This window comes from Miniopterus schreibersii (genome assembly GCF_964146895.1).
Source record: "Miniopterus schreibersii genome assembly, chromosome: 6".
In the NCBI taxonomy this organism is placed as follows: Eukaryota; Metazoa; Chordata; class Mammalia; order Chiroptera; family Miniopteridae; genus Miniopterus; species Miniopterus schreibersii.
Window position 1 is genome coordinate 16157047 of NC_138107.1, and position 17425 is coordinate 16174471.

The window sequence follows — 17425 nt, forward strand, 5'->3', positions numbered from 1 at the left end:
TTACACATGTATACCTCCCCGGAGATCTAGATAGAGATGTAGAATGCTTACAGCACCCCAGAAGGCTCCATGTGTCCTCTCTCAGTCAATACCTCCAAAAGGTAACCACTATTATTTCTATTAATATAGGCCAGTGTTGACTCTTAACATCATAAATGGAGTCATACATCATATACTCTTTCGTGTCTGTCTTTTTTTGCTCAGAAGGATGAGTTTGAGATCCATCCATGTTATTCTATGCCCCAGTGATTTGTATTTTTATTGCTTTGTGATATTTCTTTGTGTGAATGTTACCACGGCTTACTTATCCAGCCTACAGTTGAAGGACACTTGGGTTGTATCCGGCTGATGGCTATCATCAGCAATGCTGCTGGGGGTGTTATGGTGCAAGCACTTTGGTAGATGTGAAAGTCATGTTTGCTGGTTGTATGTCTTGGAGTGCAATGGCCCCCAGACAGGCGTATGCTCAGCCGTAGTAGGTATTACCAGTGTTCTGCCTTGTTCCGTTTCATCACCAGCACCTGGCATTTCCCCATCCTCAATTTGGCCATTCTGGTAGGTGTGTGGTGTACCCTGTGAGACTGTGACTTGCCTTTCTCTGATGAGAGATGATGTTGAACGCTTTGTAATGTGTATGGACCACATGAGTATTTCAGGTATGAGTGTGCATGCGTGAACTGCCAGTATCTGTGATGTGCCTATTTAAGTACTTTGACCATTTATTAAAAAAAATGAATTGCCTGCCTCTTTCTTATTGATTTGTAGAACTTTTTTTCTTTTTTCTTAAGACATTTTGGGTATGAGTTATTTAACAACTGTATGTATTGCAAATATCTTCTCCCAGTCTTCTTTCAGTCTTTCCTTTTCACTCTCATAATGGTGTCATTTGACTTACAGAGGCTGTTAATTTTAATGAAATAGTGTCCCTATCATTTTTTTAAATGAGAGTGCTTTTAGTGTTCTATGTGATAAGCTTTTACTTGGGTGTCTTAGAGTGCTTTAAATGAAAGAACAGAATTGGGTAGATGTTAAAAGAGGGTCCTCGTACACTTGAAATGACTTTTAGGACCAAGAAGGTGGAATAATGACAATGACACAGGGGGCTCTCCCATTTCCCCTCATTAGAACCCAACCCATCCCTCCAGGCCTTGCTCAAATTCCTCCTTGTTCATGAGGTGGCTACCACCCAGCTTCACCCTCTGCTCCCATCAGGGAAAAGCTTAGATGAGTCCATCTCATCTCTGGGTAATCTCTTAGAAGGACTGTGGGCTGAATTGCACTCCTCCACCATGGCCACTCAAAAATAGTCAACTCAGGCAGACAACAAAGAAATTACACCACGTGGACAAAGAGTCATTCACCAGGTATATTTGAAGTCTAAGCTCTTTGAGCTATACACGTGCACAAATGATTCAGTTGGTGGAAATCTCCCCCTCCCCCTCCATAGTTAAACTTTCCAAACTTAAAATAGTGCTACAGAGGTTTGCAGAATGTGCGGCATGGAAATGCTGAGGCGGTTCCGACTCTCACAGGCTGGGAGCTTCCACGGAAACACTTCAGCGAGGTCTTCTTGTTCCTTCCCGCCTTCCTGGGGAAAGTTCCTCTTCCTCCCTCCCCAAACCCAGTCTCAGGAAAGAGTTACTGGGTCTGAGACAGATCTGCATGGACATTTTGCAATAAAGCTCTCCAAGACCAACCATTTAGGTCATACACTCCACCGAATTTGTATTTTATGACTACCCAGAACAGTCAATCTGATTTTTACTGAATTTAATTAGAAATGTCTGCTGTACCTGTTCTTCGACATTTAAAAACCATTTCCAAATATTTTTCTCTCATCTAGATTTCTTTAGAACCTGCATTTTGAAAAATTCTGAGTAGCTTAAAAAGTCAAACAACCCGCAGATGATAGAGAAGATTCAGCTGCACTTCTCTGTTCATCTCAATAGCTGAGGCCAATGCTTCTATTCCTTCCACTAGAGGGCGACATTTCTCCACTACTCAGCCTAACCTCTCATTTATTAATGAAAAACCAAAAATCTCCACAGCAAAGGAAAGTCAAAGCATCTGCTTATTATACACTCCTCAGACTTTATTTTTAAGAGGAGCCTTCATTTTTCTTACGGAAACTCAGGACCTTACAGGCAACGCTGTCCTCAGTTTCACTCATACTGTGTCCAGTACAATATTGCTATATTCACAGTAGAACGGACTTGAATTTCTGAGTGATCAGTCTATGTTTTAAGTTTCTGATAAAACTAACATACACCTTAGTCGAAAACCACAACAATCCTTCTATTAGTTGGCTGCGTTATTGTTCTTGTGTGTTTTTCTGAGGCTTGGGTAATGAAAGTATTTCCCCACTCCGTCGCAATTGGCATTTGCATCTAAAGTAATTCATTAATGTACAGGAGTCGATGAGGCCTGGCACATATAGCAGAAGGAAATGGTTCTATAGGTGTATCTTCTGTAATGCACTTTGGGCTAGAGAAATAGAAAACTCACATGTAACAAAAACAAATGATTTTTTGAGCAATATGGGCATTGCATGAGTAGGATTGGCGTACATTTATCATCCTTTGCCTTCTCATATGCTCAGCAGCTGCTAGATTCTGGAGATTTAGCTTCATCCAAATCGTCTACAACTGGCATTAGCAACGTCACTTTATTTAAAAACAAGTGGTTTTGATAGCAAAGATGTTGGCTAATCATTTATACATTGGCATGAGAAGTCTTGTGTCCTTTCAAAATTCAGCATTACCCATAATAGAGTGTAATATTATCTGATTATCTGTATTAGTATACGAATGCATTCATAAGCAATGCACATATTATGTTTTTAAGCAGCAAATGGCTGAACAATCACTAAATAAAAAACATCCAGATTTTAAAAGCACAGCTGAAACATTTGTACAAATATACAAAGAGAAAAAACAATCATTCAGACACCATGAAACTTCTGTAATAAATAGGTTTGTCTGAAATCGGTCTCTATCACCCTGGACGAGCCTCCCCAATGAGGCTGGAAAGTTCTATATGGAAGTGGTGTTCAAAATCTACTGAGCAGTATCTTTGGGGCCAAGCTCAGTTTTGCCTCCAGGAGTTTTAACAGAGCTATGAAGTGTTGACTCAAAATAGTGACTATACCCAGGCTTGTTGAGCTGGATGATGCTGTGATAATTTTCCTACTCTAGATAGGACATGGCTGGATGCTGATAATCTGTGAGTTAATAGTACATCCTCAAATCATGAAAATAAATGCTGGTGATCATGCATGTCCTGGGAATGTCGGGATGCAGAGGACTGAGTGAGACCAGATAGGGAAATCTCATGCAGTCAAACTCAAGCGTACTTATGGTCCAACTGAAGTGGCCAGGAATAAATGACACACACACATCAGGACTGGGACTGAAACAGCTCACAGACAACACGGGTGCTATTTGTTACTGACGTCTCTGGCTTGGATCATCACGAGAGAATGAAGATACAGGCTGTGCTGATTGTGTAATAAGAAAATACTACTTTTTTTCTAGAACTTTCTAAATAATGGATTATACTTGATGGTATGATATGATCAGGAAACATATCCCCTTTCCTAGCCCTTTTCTTTGAGAGGCTTAATTACAAGGAAGGAATCTCAAACAATCAAACACCCAGTGATTTAAAGGCAATTTTTTTTTTTTCCGACAAACAACAGGGAAAAAAGAAAGCATGGTAAAGAGGAGACGTATTGTTGAGGCGGAGCGGTGAGCTCAGTTGGACACGGAGGGTGGCAGGCCAGGACGCCGGGTCTGGATGATTTTTGGCTTTGGGGAAGTCTTTGGATCTTCTTCTTCCTCTATGTCACTGTCACACACGTGCACGACGACACTTGGGGTGGACTCAGTCCCTGCATGGAGCTCATACTTCTCTCCTGAAAAGCAAGAAAAGTGGGGGTGAGAAACAGGTTCTCTGACGAGGTTTGCTTAGGAAGCGAGAAGAATTTACAGTCTCAGGAAGCTTATGATCTTACCCAGGGACAGCTCGGGGCCCTGGGAAATGGAATGAGGGCTGTCCGTCACTGTAGCCCAGCCTGACCGCCTATCACCTACAACACGGAACAGGCCCCTGAACCGCTCTTAGCCTCAGGTCCTCAACTGTAAGTGTCCGAATGGCAGGATCTCCACCCCATGGGATTGTGGCGAGGACTGAATGGGCCTGCAGTGAGTTACCGGCTTCTCTTCGATTCCCCAGCATTGCTGCTAGCTGCTGAGTAGCCTTGAGCCTGTCACTTCAGTTCCTCACCTTTTGGATAAAGTAGTCTCTAAGTTCTCCGGCTGTTCATGTCTCACAGCAAGCGCTGTCCCAGGATGGAATAAGGCAGGATCGTGGCTTGTTTGGGGATTGGCAGTAGTCACTGGGTAACTGAGATAGTGGCGATCAAGGTCCCTTTCAGGCCTAAAAGTCTACCATTATTAACTTGCCCGTCTTACAATCAAATTGCTGTTAGCCAGCTGGCTTCCTGTCTGTCCCTTTTCACTTCGGGAGGGACTGATTGAGCATCTCCCATGGTCTGGCCCACTGCTAGTCATAAAGGCTACAAAGCACAATAAAAAAACCCAAAAAAACCACAAAACTGCCTTTCTCAAGAGCACAGCCCAGTGGTGGCTTTTGGAAGCAGGGAGTGTCACAATATTCCATGGTAAGCGCTGGGTGGCGATATATGTCAAGGACTATGGTGCCAAATTGTAAGGAGCAAGTAACTCTAAAAGGCTTCCTAGTGGAGGTGACAGCTGACCTGGGCCTGAAAGACAAGGAGAAGACCTCCAGGTGGTGGGGCAGGAGGCGGGGCTTTCTCAGTCTGCACGCTTGTAACTTCTCAGCTACTGACATGCTCACCTATCTTCTGATGGCCCATCCTTTACTTCCTGTTCTTCATCAATCAACAAAAAAGCCTATAAGCAATGTCCCCCAGACATCCTCCTGTTCAGTGGCTCTCCAGGTCTCACCAAGATCAACTCCTGGTTTTTTAGACTCGACAGAAGACCCTGTACAATCTCATCAATCTCTTCCAACATCATCTCCAGCAATTCCCTATTGACTTGGGTCAAACTGGTCTACCTGTTGTCCCCGAATCATGACAGCCACATTTTATACCCAGCAAGCCAACAACTTTTATTTGGCATAGCCACACCTCTCTGCGAGACTCCCTAAATCCTGCCTCCCCCCAACCAGGATCAAAGCCAGACAACACCCTGTCCAGGAATCTTACCTCTTATCCTCAGTCTGTAATGGGAAGTGACCCTTGAGGGCGGCTAGAGCAAGTATTGTCAGTTCCAGCTCTAGGGTACCGTGTATGTGCTGCTGTGCACATCTTGGGGAAAATAGCCAGCTCTTGCAAGGTACCGTATTAAATTCTAGGTGCCGACATTAGGGAATTAGGAGCACTAATAATGCAGCAAGCATCAAAGCTCGTCTAAGTTATGCTGGGAAGGATTTAAACATTTAGAGTCAGCTGTTATTAGGGGTTCAATTATGCCCTCCCAAAATATGTTGAAGTTCCAATTCCTGGAACCTGTTAATGTGACCTTATTTGGAGTTAGGGTCTTGCAGATGGTTAAGTCAAAATGAGGCCACTGGGGTGGGCCCTGCTTTGAAATGACTGGTGTCCTTAGAAAAAGGGGGAAATAGGAGGCACGCACTAGGAGGCTGGAATTACGGCTGCCACAAGCCAGGAGCTGCCGCGGCTGGAAGGGAGACTGGAACAGGTCCTTCCCCAGCGCCTTCAGAGCCTGCATGGCCCTGCCAATGCCTCGAGTCGGACTCCTAACCTCCAGAACTTGAGTCAATCAATTTTGGGTTGTTTAAGCCTCTCAGTCTGTGGTTCTTGGTTATGGCAGCCCTAGCAACATAATATCCATCCCCTGCTAGGAGTGTTCTCTTTCCCTCGGAGTCAGGGAAATCTTTATTGGACCCCCCTCGACATCGTGGTGCATGGAGCAAGGGCTTTCCTGGGTGAGGGCAATGCGGTTCACAAGAACGGAGCCTCACGCCTCCAGCACCTCCCCGGATACTGGCGGAAGAAAGGATAGAACCAACCAGAACCATAGAAATAGGGCTCAGAAAGACTCTATAACTTAAAGTCCAGATCTGGTGAAATGGTAGGGTGAGAGAGTTGTGTCAACAAGTATTAAATCTCTGACACGTGGGCCAGTTTAGCTTCAGGAGAGGACAGTGACACTAACTGGGGACACGGAGCAACACCAGGAAGGAGGTCCTTGACTGAACCAGTCATGACACTTGGCTTATCCCCCCCGAGGACAGCAGCTGACAGTGGGCACCGTCACCCCCCCTGAGGTTAGCGTCCCATACACTCGCAGCTGTGGTGAACATATAGATGCTACTCAGAGCTCACTGAAATGTGTTCGTTCTGTTCTCCTTAAAGAATTGTGTCGTTTTTATCAAAATGCGCAGGTAGAAGAACCACTTCAGCTACTACTGCTAAGGAGAGGAAGGTACACGAATCGCCTTTATCTGAGAGGCGCAGGCAGGCTGTGGGCCAGGGTGGCACGCCTGGCCGGGGGCATCCTTGGGCGGTGGTTCTCACACACCTGGCAGCTACCGCAGGTACTTGCTAAAAACAGAGGTTTCCAGTCTGAGGAAGCAACCTGCGAATTCTGACTGAGTGACATCTGCACTGGCTCCCTGCTCCACAGGCGCTCGGCTGTGACAGGCAGACGGCTCTGGTCCTAGGAGGCTGAGGTCCTGGGAGGGCACTGGCATGCACAGAGTGTGTCCCTTCCCTCCCTCTGTTATGCATCATGATTTTTCATTGGAAAATAATAATAGTGCAGGTAGACGGCAGTGCAGGGGTGGGGGGGGCGTGCTGAAGATGCAGAAAGGAACACAAACGAGGGATCCGGACCAGCTCTGCAGCCACTCCCACCACAGGCCTGAATTAAGCTTTGACCCTCTCATCTGTGTTTCTGGGAGAACAGGAAGCCCCACAGTGCTCCCCAGCAAACAGTGGTGAGTTCACTGTATCCAGGGTGCCCAACATGTCCTCTTTCCTTCAGGACACTCTGCAGTTCTGAATGAGACAGAGGAAGAAATGACATCTGCGTAATGAGATTAGGTGGCTCTTGTTTTTGTGGGAAGGACGTCTTCGAAGTTTGCACGTTTCGAGAAGTGCTTTTGAAGGAAAACAGGTGGCCACCAAAGTTCCCTTTGTGGCCCTGCTGGTTGTGACACAGGGAAGAGGGAGCAGCAGTCTCCTGTCCTCTGAGGCAAGCGGGGATGACAGGAGAGTCTGCCATAGCAGAGCAAGGTCGGAGAGCGGGGCCTGGGGGTGAGGTGACCCAGGGACCCTGGCCAGAGGGCTCACCGGACACCCTGCTCCTTTCCTCAGCTGCTGTTAAGATGCTAGCTTTTTTTTTTTTTTTAAATTGTGGTTAAAATATACATTATGAAGCTAGCTTTTTGATCAAACCATTTGTTGGCCCTGCCTTGAATAAAGAACATTCCCTTAAAGACCCCTGTAGTTGCAGTGTGTTTACCTTTCAAAAGTGGGTGCCTTCCTCTCAGTCTAGGGGTGCTGGGGCCCACTCAGGATAGGGGAGGGGCAAGTACCCTGTGCAGGGCACCCTGTGCGGGGACACCTTATGCAGGGAACTTTCATGTCAAGGTACCAAAGTCAGATTGCTTGGCAGTAGGGAGTTTATTGCTGCAATCCCATTAACTCTGACATTTCACTGTTCTGAATTTGAGAATTTTCTTACTATCAAAACCCAGCAACGTTAGACAGCTGTTGAGAGCCCACACAATAAAAAGAAATAGCTTTGGTCTTGCTGGATTGAATTTCTCTCTTTTTTGGCCTCTCTTTCCCTTTGAGCTGCAGCTTATTCCTGTACCATGAGGAATGACGTCAACACTGTCACCCTGCATAGGGACCAGAGGCTCAAGAGACCTCATGTGCACAGGGCAGGGCAGGTCCTGTCCCGGGGCAGTGGGCGGGGCCACGCAGAGCAGCGTTTCTTATAAAGGACGAGCAGAGTTTCACCCATCACACTCTCACTCCTCACTCTGTACTCCAGCTGTCCTTTCCCCTGCATGCGGAAAGGAGGCCGGGATCAAAAGTCCCCAGAAAATGCACTGATCAGGGGTTTCCACCAACCCCCAGGAAACAAATTCCCAGCCACGCAAACGCATAATCCGCTAGCACGTGCTCCAAAGTTAAACTCTCATCCAGCCTTTGGAACCGATGCAGGCTTGGCCACTGTTCAAAATCGATGCCAAAGTCCTGTCTCCTGTTTTCCTGAGGGGCTGGAGACAGGCTGAGGACAGCGTCACCGTCTCTGCACGTCCGGAGGAAGTGGAGGGGACCACGGTCTGCTTCCTGTCCTCAGGAGGGAGGAGGCTGAGTCCCTGTGCTGATGAGGGGACGGTGTGACGTGTTCTGGCACAGCCGCAGAGAAGTGTGTTGGTGACCGCTGGTCCCAGTGCCCCAGCAAGTTCTCCGTCACGCCATTCCTGGGGGATGGGCCATGAGCTGGCACCTTCTTGAATTCTTTATAAAATAATCAGCTTGATTATGCGTGGTTTGTGAAAACCAGCATAATGCAGATATGATCAGGGTGGGCCAATAATACAGAAAATACTACATTTATGTGCTGTGAGACAGAGCCGAGACTGTTCAGATTCCTAATGAGAAAACTTCTGTGATGGAGGGAAAGAGAAACCTTCCTAAAGTGTCACCACCTCCCAGCTGTCCTTATATGACTTCTTCCAGGAACAGAGGGCGCCCTGCATGGACGCTTTCAGAGCACAGCGAAGCTCTTTATTTCTCGGCATTGCTGCTCTTCTCAGAAGATTCTTTCTCTGGAAAAGCAGGAGCTCCCCGTTCCTGTCCCTATGAGACGCCGTGTGCTCAGCCTGGTCTCACCCCCGCATCTCGATGCACCCACATCTCCATCCAAGTCTCCTGCTCTTCTCGGAACTCACATGACTAAAGCAGAATGATGGATTTTCCCTGTCGATCTATGTTAACTTCCCAGCTATTCCATTTCTCTGAGAGCCTTCGAGATACAATTCCTCGGAGTCGGGCATCCTTGAACCCGCTCTGTCTTTCATCCACCGTAGTTAAGTCGCCGAGCGTCACTGAATATCGCTTTGAAACATTTCTCGTGTGCTCCCCCCACACACCCTGCTTGTAATGACCTATCCATGGTTCACCTCCTCCCACCCAGAGACTCTTAGCTGGTTTCCTCACCCCAGGACGTAATCTCCCCGCCAGAATAAACTTCCTAAAAACATTTGGAAACTTCACCTCATCACTTACTAGTGATGTGAGTCTGAGTGTTCTCCAACATTTCTAAGCCTCAGTTTTCCTCATCAGTTAAATGGGAATAACCACCAAGTCCTTGGGATACTACAAAATAAAGAACTACGTGTCAAGGCCTTTGTACAGCCCTCCCGAGACGCATGATAGGATTATTTAAGGCCGTATGGTGGTCGGTGCTGACCCCCCCAAGTTAATTTCTGGTTTTCAATTTGATGTAACTAATCTAGTTACACTTCACAATAGTGAACGAATGAAGCAGCTGATTAATTACAAAGAGCTTTGCTCAGGGGGGTCGCTGTTGGAAACAGCAGCCAGGGGTGGACAATGACCAGCTGGATCCCGAGTAACAGTGGGCATCGTGAATTCTGATCCTCAAAACTGAATGACCCTTTTCCCCTTGACCACTGCCTCCTTCTTTCCTCATTGGTAAGTTTCCTCCTCTTTCGTCTCTGTACCTACCCACTTCCAAGTTGCCTTTTTTTTTTTTTAAATCCTCACAAGAGGATATTTTTTCCATTGCTTTTCAGAGAGAGTGGAAGGAAGAGAGAGAGAGAGAGAGAAACACTGATGCGAGAAAGACACATTGTTAGGTTGCCTCCCACACGAGCCTTGACCAGGGCAGGGGAATGGAGCCTGCAACCAAGGTACGTGCCCTTGGCCGGAATCGAACCCAGGACCCTTCAGTCCATGGGCCAACACTTTAACCACTGAGCCAAATCGGCCAGGGCCCGAGCTGCCTTTTTAATGAGAGCTCTGATTGTCTTTTCCTGAGGTAGTGTGAGCCACATATTCATAATGTTTCATTAGATCGTCTTTGTATTATTCATAATTTTCTCTGGGGATGTTTTATATTTCAAACCACTGAAGCCAGGACTTGAACTTCTTTTGTGATGGCTGCAGTTTAGGCCGCATGTTATAAATGTGTTAATGATTTATGGAGGCATCGAACTTGACCGTTCATGACCGAGTTGTGTAATGTCTGGCACACATGCACACGTGAATTTTTCTCCTCTAGTTTAACTTGTGTAAGTTTTAGCTTTTCAACCGAGCTGAGAACTATTGAAGGGCAGGGGTTTCCCTCATTTTCAGTGTGCTTTCAGTGCTCGGTCATAGAAACTTGCCGCCTGCCTTAAACATAACAACCATTTACTGAGCACTCACCAAATGCTGGACTCAGTTCTAAGCACTTCACATAAAGTAGATATTTAATTATGACAGCAGCTCTGTAATGTGGGTTTTATAATGTCTGTTCATACAGGAAGAAAGTGAGATCACACAGGCAGTAAATGGCAGGGCCAGGATTCAATCAAACTCAGTTAAACCCTGTCTGAATTCAAACAACGTGCTCATACCAGTCCCGTTATCCCCAGTGCTTTCATATTCCACAAGAGACTCTACTGAAAGGGAGCCGAGTTTTATCTTTTACTTTTAATACATTTTCATGGCAACTCATATTTTTAGTGAATATTGGTTCTCTAGCTAAATAAGGAGTATGTATTCCTTTTGCATCTTGCCTTTTTTTGTTTGGCCAATTGCTAGTTTTTCTAGGCATGCTCTCCTTGACAATGAATCTTCTCAAAAGGCAACATTTAATAAATCATAAAAAGAAAAGGGCTATAAATTATAGACTGAGTTAATCTACATCTCGTATGGTGACTTTGGACTCTGAAAAAAGACCCTCTGTGTTTCCTTCTTGCTTTAACTTTATTATCTTTCATATTAATGGTGAATTCTCAACAGAAAAGTTACGTGTTACAGCAGATTACTTGTGTTTGGTGAAGATGGTCATAATTTCTGCCTGACATTACTCTTTGAGAACCTTGCCACTCCTTCATGAAGGACTGTTCCCACTGTGCTCCCTCCCCTCAGACCTGGGCACGCCTTTACGTCTGCCTTGATTGATACAGTCTAGCAGCAGTGACCAGTGTGACTTCTAAGTTAGGTCACAAAAATGCCATGCACTTCACCTGCTCTGTCAGGATGCTCTCTCCTGGAACCTCACCTCCATGTTGTAAGGAAGCCCAAGCAGCTCATGGAGACGCACCAGGGTCCCTGACCCACAGCCTTCCTGAGCTCTCAGCCAACAGTCACACCTCTTGCCAGCCATGTGAGTGAACCTTCTTGAAAGTTGATTGGCCAGTTCCCAGCTGCACTGCCCCAGCAACAATGCACAGAGCAGAGAGGAGCTGCCCCCCCGAGATCTGCCCAAATAGCGGATTTGTGAGCAAAATAAATAACTGTTATTTTAAGTCCTACTTATGTTGGGGTAATTTGTTATGCAGCAATTGATGGGTCACGAGTCATACAAGTTCTCTTTGTTTAGAAGCAAGCTAAGCCACTACAACTGAGTTGAAATTAATTGCATTTTAGAGTCATTCTCTCTTTTTCCCTGCTCAAGTGCTGGGTTAGAGTGGATACTTCACCAGCTCCAGTGGGTCCTCTCATGTGGAGGGAGCTGCATGAGCCCACCACTCGGACCTCTCTCCCTGGCCCCTCTTTTGTTCCTCTCATGGAAGAGAAGCAACACCTGATAGGTAGCTTTAGGGAACAGAGCTGGAAATGCTCAGTTTACCTTCTCCTACCTTTTTCTCTGAGCCATCCCCACCTGCAAAGAGCCTGCGCTCTGCTCTGCTCTCAGCTCAATGCTAAGCCCGGCAGAAAAGTCGGTGCCGTGTGCAGGGCAGTGTGACATGTTCTGTCTCTGGGACAGAGGAGTAAACCTGCATGGCTCTGGACTTCAGCATCAGGAAGTCCTGGCTGTCGCTGGACTAAACCACAGTCTCAGCTTTAGCCGTTCATCAGAAACAAAGCCTTCACTATTGAGCTCGTCTGTCTTACTGTTATTTAACCCTCAGTGAGTTCTGAACCAAACGGGGAAAAGGCAGATGTCAGTTATAATCTACGCTGAATGTTAAAAATGGATGATGGCTTATTGAGGCAAGGGCTCAGGACATTTCCAAGGGACCCAGAATGCAGAGCTGGGCTGGGCTGTGTGCTGAGCACTCAACCTTAGTTGGGATTAAGAGCCCTTTATATTTGGTTGAGAAGAAAGGAAATTCCAATATCAAATCACTGCAGGCTTCGTCATACTTAAAAGGCACTGCAATTCCCTACCCACAATGAATTTATTGTAAATGTGATTTTCCTCAGGAGGAAGTGAGAACGTGGGTCCTGATGGACAGAATAAGTCCAATGGAGTTTCTATGGGTGTTAGTTTCACTGAACATACACCTGTTGGTGGAATGGAACAGAGATTGAGGGAAGAGTTGAGAATGATTTTAAATGTGCTTGGAAGGTGTTCGTTTCTAGGTTTCCATTCCTTTCAAGCGCTGGGTAAGGACTTCATCACATTTGGCAGAGAGAGGAGGGACCACAAGGCTGCCAAGCCCAGCTGACTACTGCTCCCTGTCACTTGCAGAGAAGACGAGGTGCCTGGCACTGATCCAGCTCCCAAACACCTGGGAGAGGTAGGAAGGAGACTGACAGCCAGAAGCAGTGGAGGGGAAGAGGTGACTTGCATTTTCTTCCCTCCCCACCAGCATTGGCCGGGATTTGCTTGCCATGTCTTGGAACCCTCTCTCAGTCCTGGCAGGGATACTGCTGGTTTAATTAGGGGCCAAAAGTGTTCCTCGAGAGAAAGACTCAGTTACAGGGAAAAACATTCTCCAAAAAATGTTTTCCAAAGCTGCCCCCTGCCCCACATCCCACCCAGACATGCTATTTCACAGTATTTTTAAGTTATCTACTGTCAATCTGGTCTTCCCCTATTTTTCCAAAAGGAAGGAAAGAAAGAGTGTCTGGGGGGGGGGGCGGCAGGTGGCACTTCTCTGTACTGTCCCCCTCTTTTCCCCTCTTCTGCTTGTTCCACACTGGTCCCTCGGGCTCCTTACTAGGCAGGCCTTGCCTCTGTGTCTCTCACATTTGACAACCACCTGATAAGTACTGCTAAAGTGTAATTAGTGTGGTTCTCAAACACTCTCAGCGTTATCTGAAAATGTGATGGGGATTTCTTTTTGTCATAGGGACTGCATTGGGTGTGGATACTGGCATTTAGCAGGTGATGCCCAAAGATGCTAAATGTACAGTACTGCCGTGTGTAGGACTGTCAGTTCCAAAATACCACATTGAAAAACACTGAGTTAAGAACTTAAAATAGGCACATAGATTTCAATAGGAGACTAGGATGTGGTTTGAAAAACAAGTGACAACAAATAGGGAGCATTTACTATGCCCAGAGCTGGACATGTGGATGTATATGGGTTATATCATTTGATGCTCACAACAATCTGATTTTACTCTTGAGGAAGCTGAGGCACAGAGAGATTAAGAGTTTCCCAAGGTCATATAGCTACTCAAAAGTGAGTCTGGATTCAAACTCACATCCTGAGTTTTAATCATCACCCTAAAACAAGAGAAATACCTCTCCTCTTGTTGGAACTTCATTTACAGCTACACAGAGAAGGGGGGAAGAGAGGAGGTATTCCAGGGTAGGAGGACTTACTGGAAACTTAAAATCACAGCCATTAAATTGTCTATTCACAACTTCAATCTGAGAGGGGAGAAAGAACTTATTTTCTAAGTAGACATGGAAAGATTCAGGATTAAAGAAAATATTGCAGGGAGAAAGAAATATTCCAAGGAGGAAAGTCCTTTGCAAATGTTTCCCTCTCTGATTCCTTTGTGTTTCTATGAGCTCATATTTAATTTTGGTAGGGCCCGGAGAAAAATGTTATAGGTGGACTTGAGGGTGGGATCAATCACCGAATAGCAGGCCTGCCCCTTCCTTTGTGTAGCAGCTGCTGTCTCTGTCACAGAAGGTCCTGTAAGCCTGGGTGCAAAGAGCATGAAGCAGAGCACAGACCGACCCAAATATGTCATTGGCTGTTCAGAGAACAGGCCCGTTTAAATAACAATCACCGCCACCTGAACACCATTCTTTCTGGCCGGTAGACACTATTCCGAGAGCTTTACAGACCTCAATTCATACAATGGCAGAGAACACATCTCTCTGAGAATGCCCTGTTAACAATACTGCTCGGAGCAGAGTGATCGCTGCCAAGAATGTGATTGTTTCTATGTGCCAGCCCCTGGAGTAATACAGCTCCACCTGTATTAATTATTCCATCTTCAAGATGACCTTGCAAGTTGTCAAGTAATCACCATTAAAAAAACAACCCAGAGGGATGAAGGAAATTGTTCAAGGTCACCACAAACAAGTGGTGGAGCGAGGAATCCAGCTGAGGTCCACGGAGGTCAAAGCATGATCACTGTATTGGCTCTGACGTTTAGAATAAAGTTGGGATGGTGCAGAAAAGACGCCAGGGCTGCACACCATTGACTTCCCTGCCTCAGTAGGTCTAGTGACCTATTTTCCTATAATAAGAAAATATTATCGACATGAACGGAGTCTTTCTCCTTGTCTCACCATCCTCAGTCCTGCTCCACATCAAAGTAGGAAAACAGAAGGATTTCTCGGTAAGATGAAGGGGTGGGGGTGGGAGAGAGAGAGAGAATCTTTCCGTGGTTTTAAGTGGTGCTCTATTTCAATTAAAGAAAGCTTGCTTATCTTTTGGGGCTTCCCTTGAAGACTAGAGCAGGATGGCCATTTGTCTTCATTCCCTCCTGAGTTATTTAAGACCTAAAGTACTTTGTGGAGGCCACTGATTGACTGAAGACCTGAATTAGTGGCTGTGACAAAGAGGGGGAGCCCTAGAAGGAAGGTAAGGGTGAGAAAGACTAAAGAGACCATAGACGGAGGAGTGAGAGGTCAAGGTTGACCAGAGACAAGGGGGCCTCTAAAGCTTGTGAGGTGGGGCTTGTCCACACGGGGTGAGAGGGAAGCAGCCAACATAAGAGAAGAAAGAGCTGTTGGTCTGAGCTCCTTGTGTGCTTGGTCACAGAGCCATGAGGTTTCCGTTCCCGTACCAGGGCTCTGGCTAAAGGAACAGCTATGGGATCGCGAGTGCATCAGAATTTTGGTCATGTGTACGCTTTTCTATTTTTATGCAATGTGCATGTTTTACCTGTGAAATAAAAAAGGAAGTATTTTATATTTCTACTCAATAGTGATTGAAGATAATTGTGGAATATAAGCTGAGACAAAAACCCCCTTTAAAATAGTTTTTTTTCAGGGAAAATTCTTCGAAAGGAGATGGGAAATTATGAGCATGCATTCCAGGATCAGAAATCTTTGTTCCTTGGGTGGGGAATGACCCAGAGAGACTGCACTAACTGGAGCACTGGAGACTGGCTGTTTGATTTGCTTTTCATACCCATGATCAGAAAAATAGCAGTTGTTTAAAGAAGAATTGAGGATTCTGTAATGGTTACACTATGTGCACCCAAAATACAGGTGTTCAGGTATATTTTCTTTTTTTAAATATATCTTTATTGATTTCAGAGAGAGGAAAGGGGAGGGAGAGAGAGAGACAGAAACATCAATGATGAGAGAGTCATTGATCGAGCCCGCAACCAGGCATGTGCCCTGACCGGGAATCGAACCTTGATCGCCTGGATCCTAGGCCAATGCTCAACCACTGAGCCACGCCCGGCCGGGCATCAGGTATATTTTCAAAACAGAATTTTCTCTACCTTTGAATCAATAAGCCTAGGATAGAAAATTTTTCTTCCTTATAAGTTACATGAATTAATAAAATATATTTTCCTTTTGGAGGAAGCCATATATACAAAGCAGCAAACCGGCAAAACTGCTTTACTGTGGCATGTTTTGATGGAGAAGAAGTTGGAAAAAATCTAAATATAGCAGATGTATGCAACGTGAAACTCGAGCACAGCTTTAAGCCTCCCTCTGCAGTTAACTAAAATTGATCTCCCTAACAAGAGCTAAAAATAGCAGGAGGAAAAAAAGGGAACAGACAATGACTTTTCATATCGCTCCCTGCAGGCTTTTCCAGTGACAATGAGTGTGACCTTCCGGAGCCATCCTAGAGAGCAGAACAAAGGCTGGCATTTCCCACCCCACCTCAGGTCCACCACCCATTCGGTGCAGCTACAGCTCTATTTTGCTATTTTTGCTGATTGGTATAGATAAACTCTTTTGCTGGGCTGGGCTTTTGTTTTTCCTATTTTGTTTTACATTCAGCAAGAACACAGCACTATCCTCTCTCTGGAGTCAGGAACAATGGGTCTTAGACAATAAACCAAAATAAATATCTGATTCACGTCCCCCTTGGTCAAAGCCTGGCTTATTTTACCAGCTTCTCTAAATTCACCAGGGGGACAAATATCAATGCAGAAAGCTTCTGTTTTAGAGAGATGACCACTGTCCTTTAAACAGAGCAGAGGAAGGCAAATTCTGATCCACCGGTCCCTCTGGACAAGAGAGGAAAACACCAAGCTGGTGCAGTGAGAGTGTTTGGGGGGGGGGGGGGGTGTCAGTAATCAGAGAAATGAAATGTAGAGGAACCAGATTTCTCAGTTGTTTTGTATTTTTAAAATTTCCTTTTGTAACAATCTTGAGTTTTTTCTGGAAAAATTGATTTTACTCTTCAAGAGAGCTCTTCGGTTTCTCAAACTTTTCACTCCCCAGGGCAAGGGTGGTGGCTTGATCAATCCTTTCTGCTTCTTGCTGGTGGCAGAGGAACATATTTTAACTTACCAGCTATGCAGCCTCAGGCAAGTTACTACACCACTCTGTGCCTCACATTCCCCACCCGAATAAATGAGGAAAATAACAATGCTTGTCTCACAAAGTTGCTGTGAGCATTAAATACAATAATATAGTGACGTGTTTAGAACAGTGCCTGACGCACAGTAAGCCCTATCTATAAGTTTTAGTTGTTGTTTCTACTTAAATTTTTTCCCCTAATTTATCTATGTTTATTTACTTTCTGGATCAAAAACAGAACATGAAGTATGGGGACACTGATTAAGAATGTTTGAAATTGTGCTCTTGTATTTCCCAGAATGCAAACCTGTCCTCTCTGTGATACACAGAGCTGGGAGATGCCTCTTCAGTGTCACGTTGCCCTGGTCTCACGCTGTTACACCCTGTTAAGGATTTTAAAGGCAGCCCACAGGCTTGGATAGATCTTGGCTCCTTGGAAACTGAACTGTTCTCTCCATGCTTGTTTCAGGAACCTCTCT

The 17425-nt window shown here is 45.5% G+C and overlaps 1 protein-coding gene across 5 annotated transcripts in view; it reads right to left on the reverse strand.

Annotated features, from left to right (window-relative positions):
* Positions 1–1344: 1344 nt before the first annotated feature.
* The window catches only part of RCAN2 (regulator of calcineurin 2), a 229619-nt gene continuing 213538 nt past the window's right edge, over positions 1345–17425 (reverse strand). For all 5 annotated transcript variants that reach the window (XM_081140267.1, XM_081140266.1, XM_081140269.1 and 2 more), the window contains one exon: positions 1345–3913. In XM_081140267.1, coding sequence (XP_080996393.1) covers positions 3753–3913 — 161 coding nt within the window. In that variant the 3' untranslated portion in view covers positions 1345–3752. The remainder of the gene's footprint in view (positions 3914–17425) is intronic.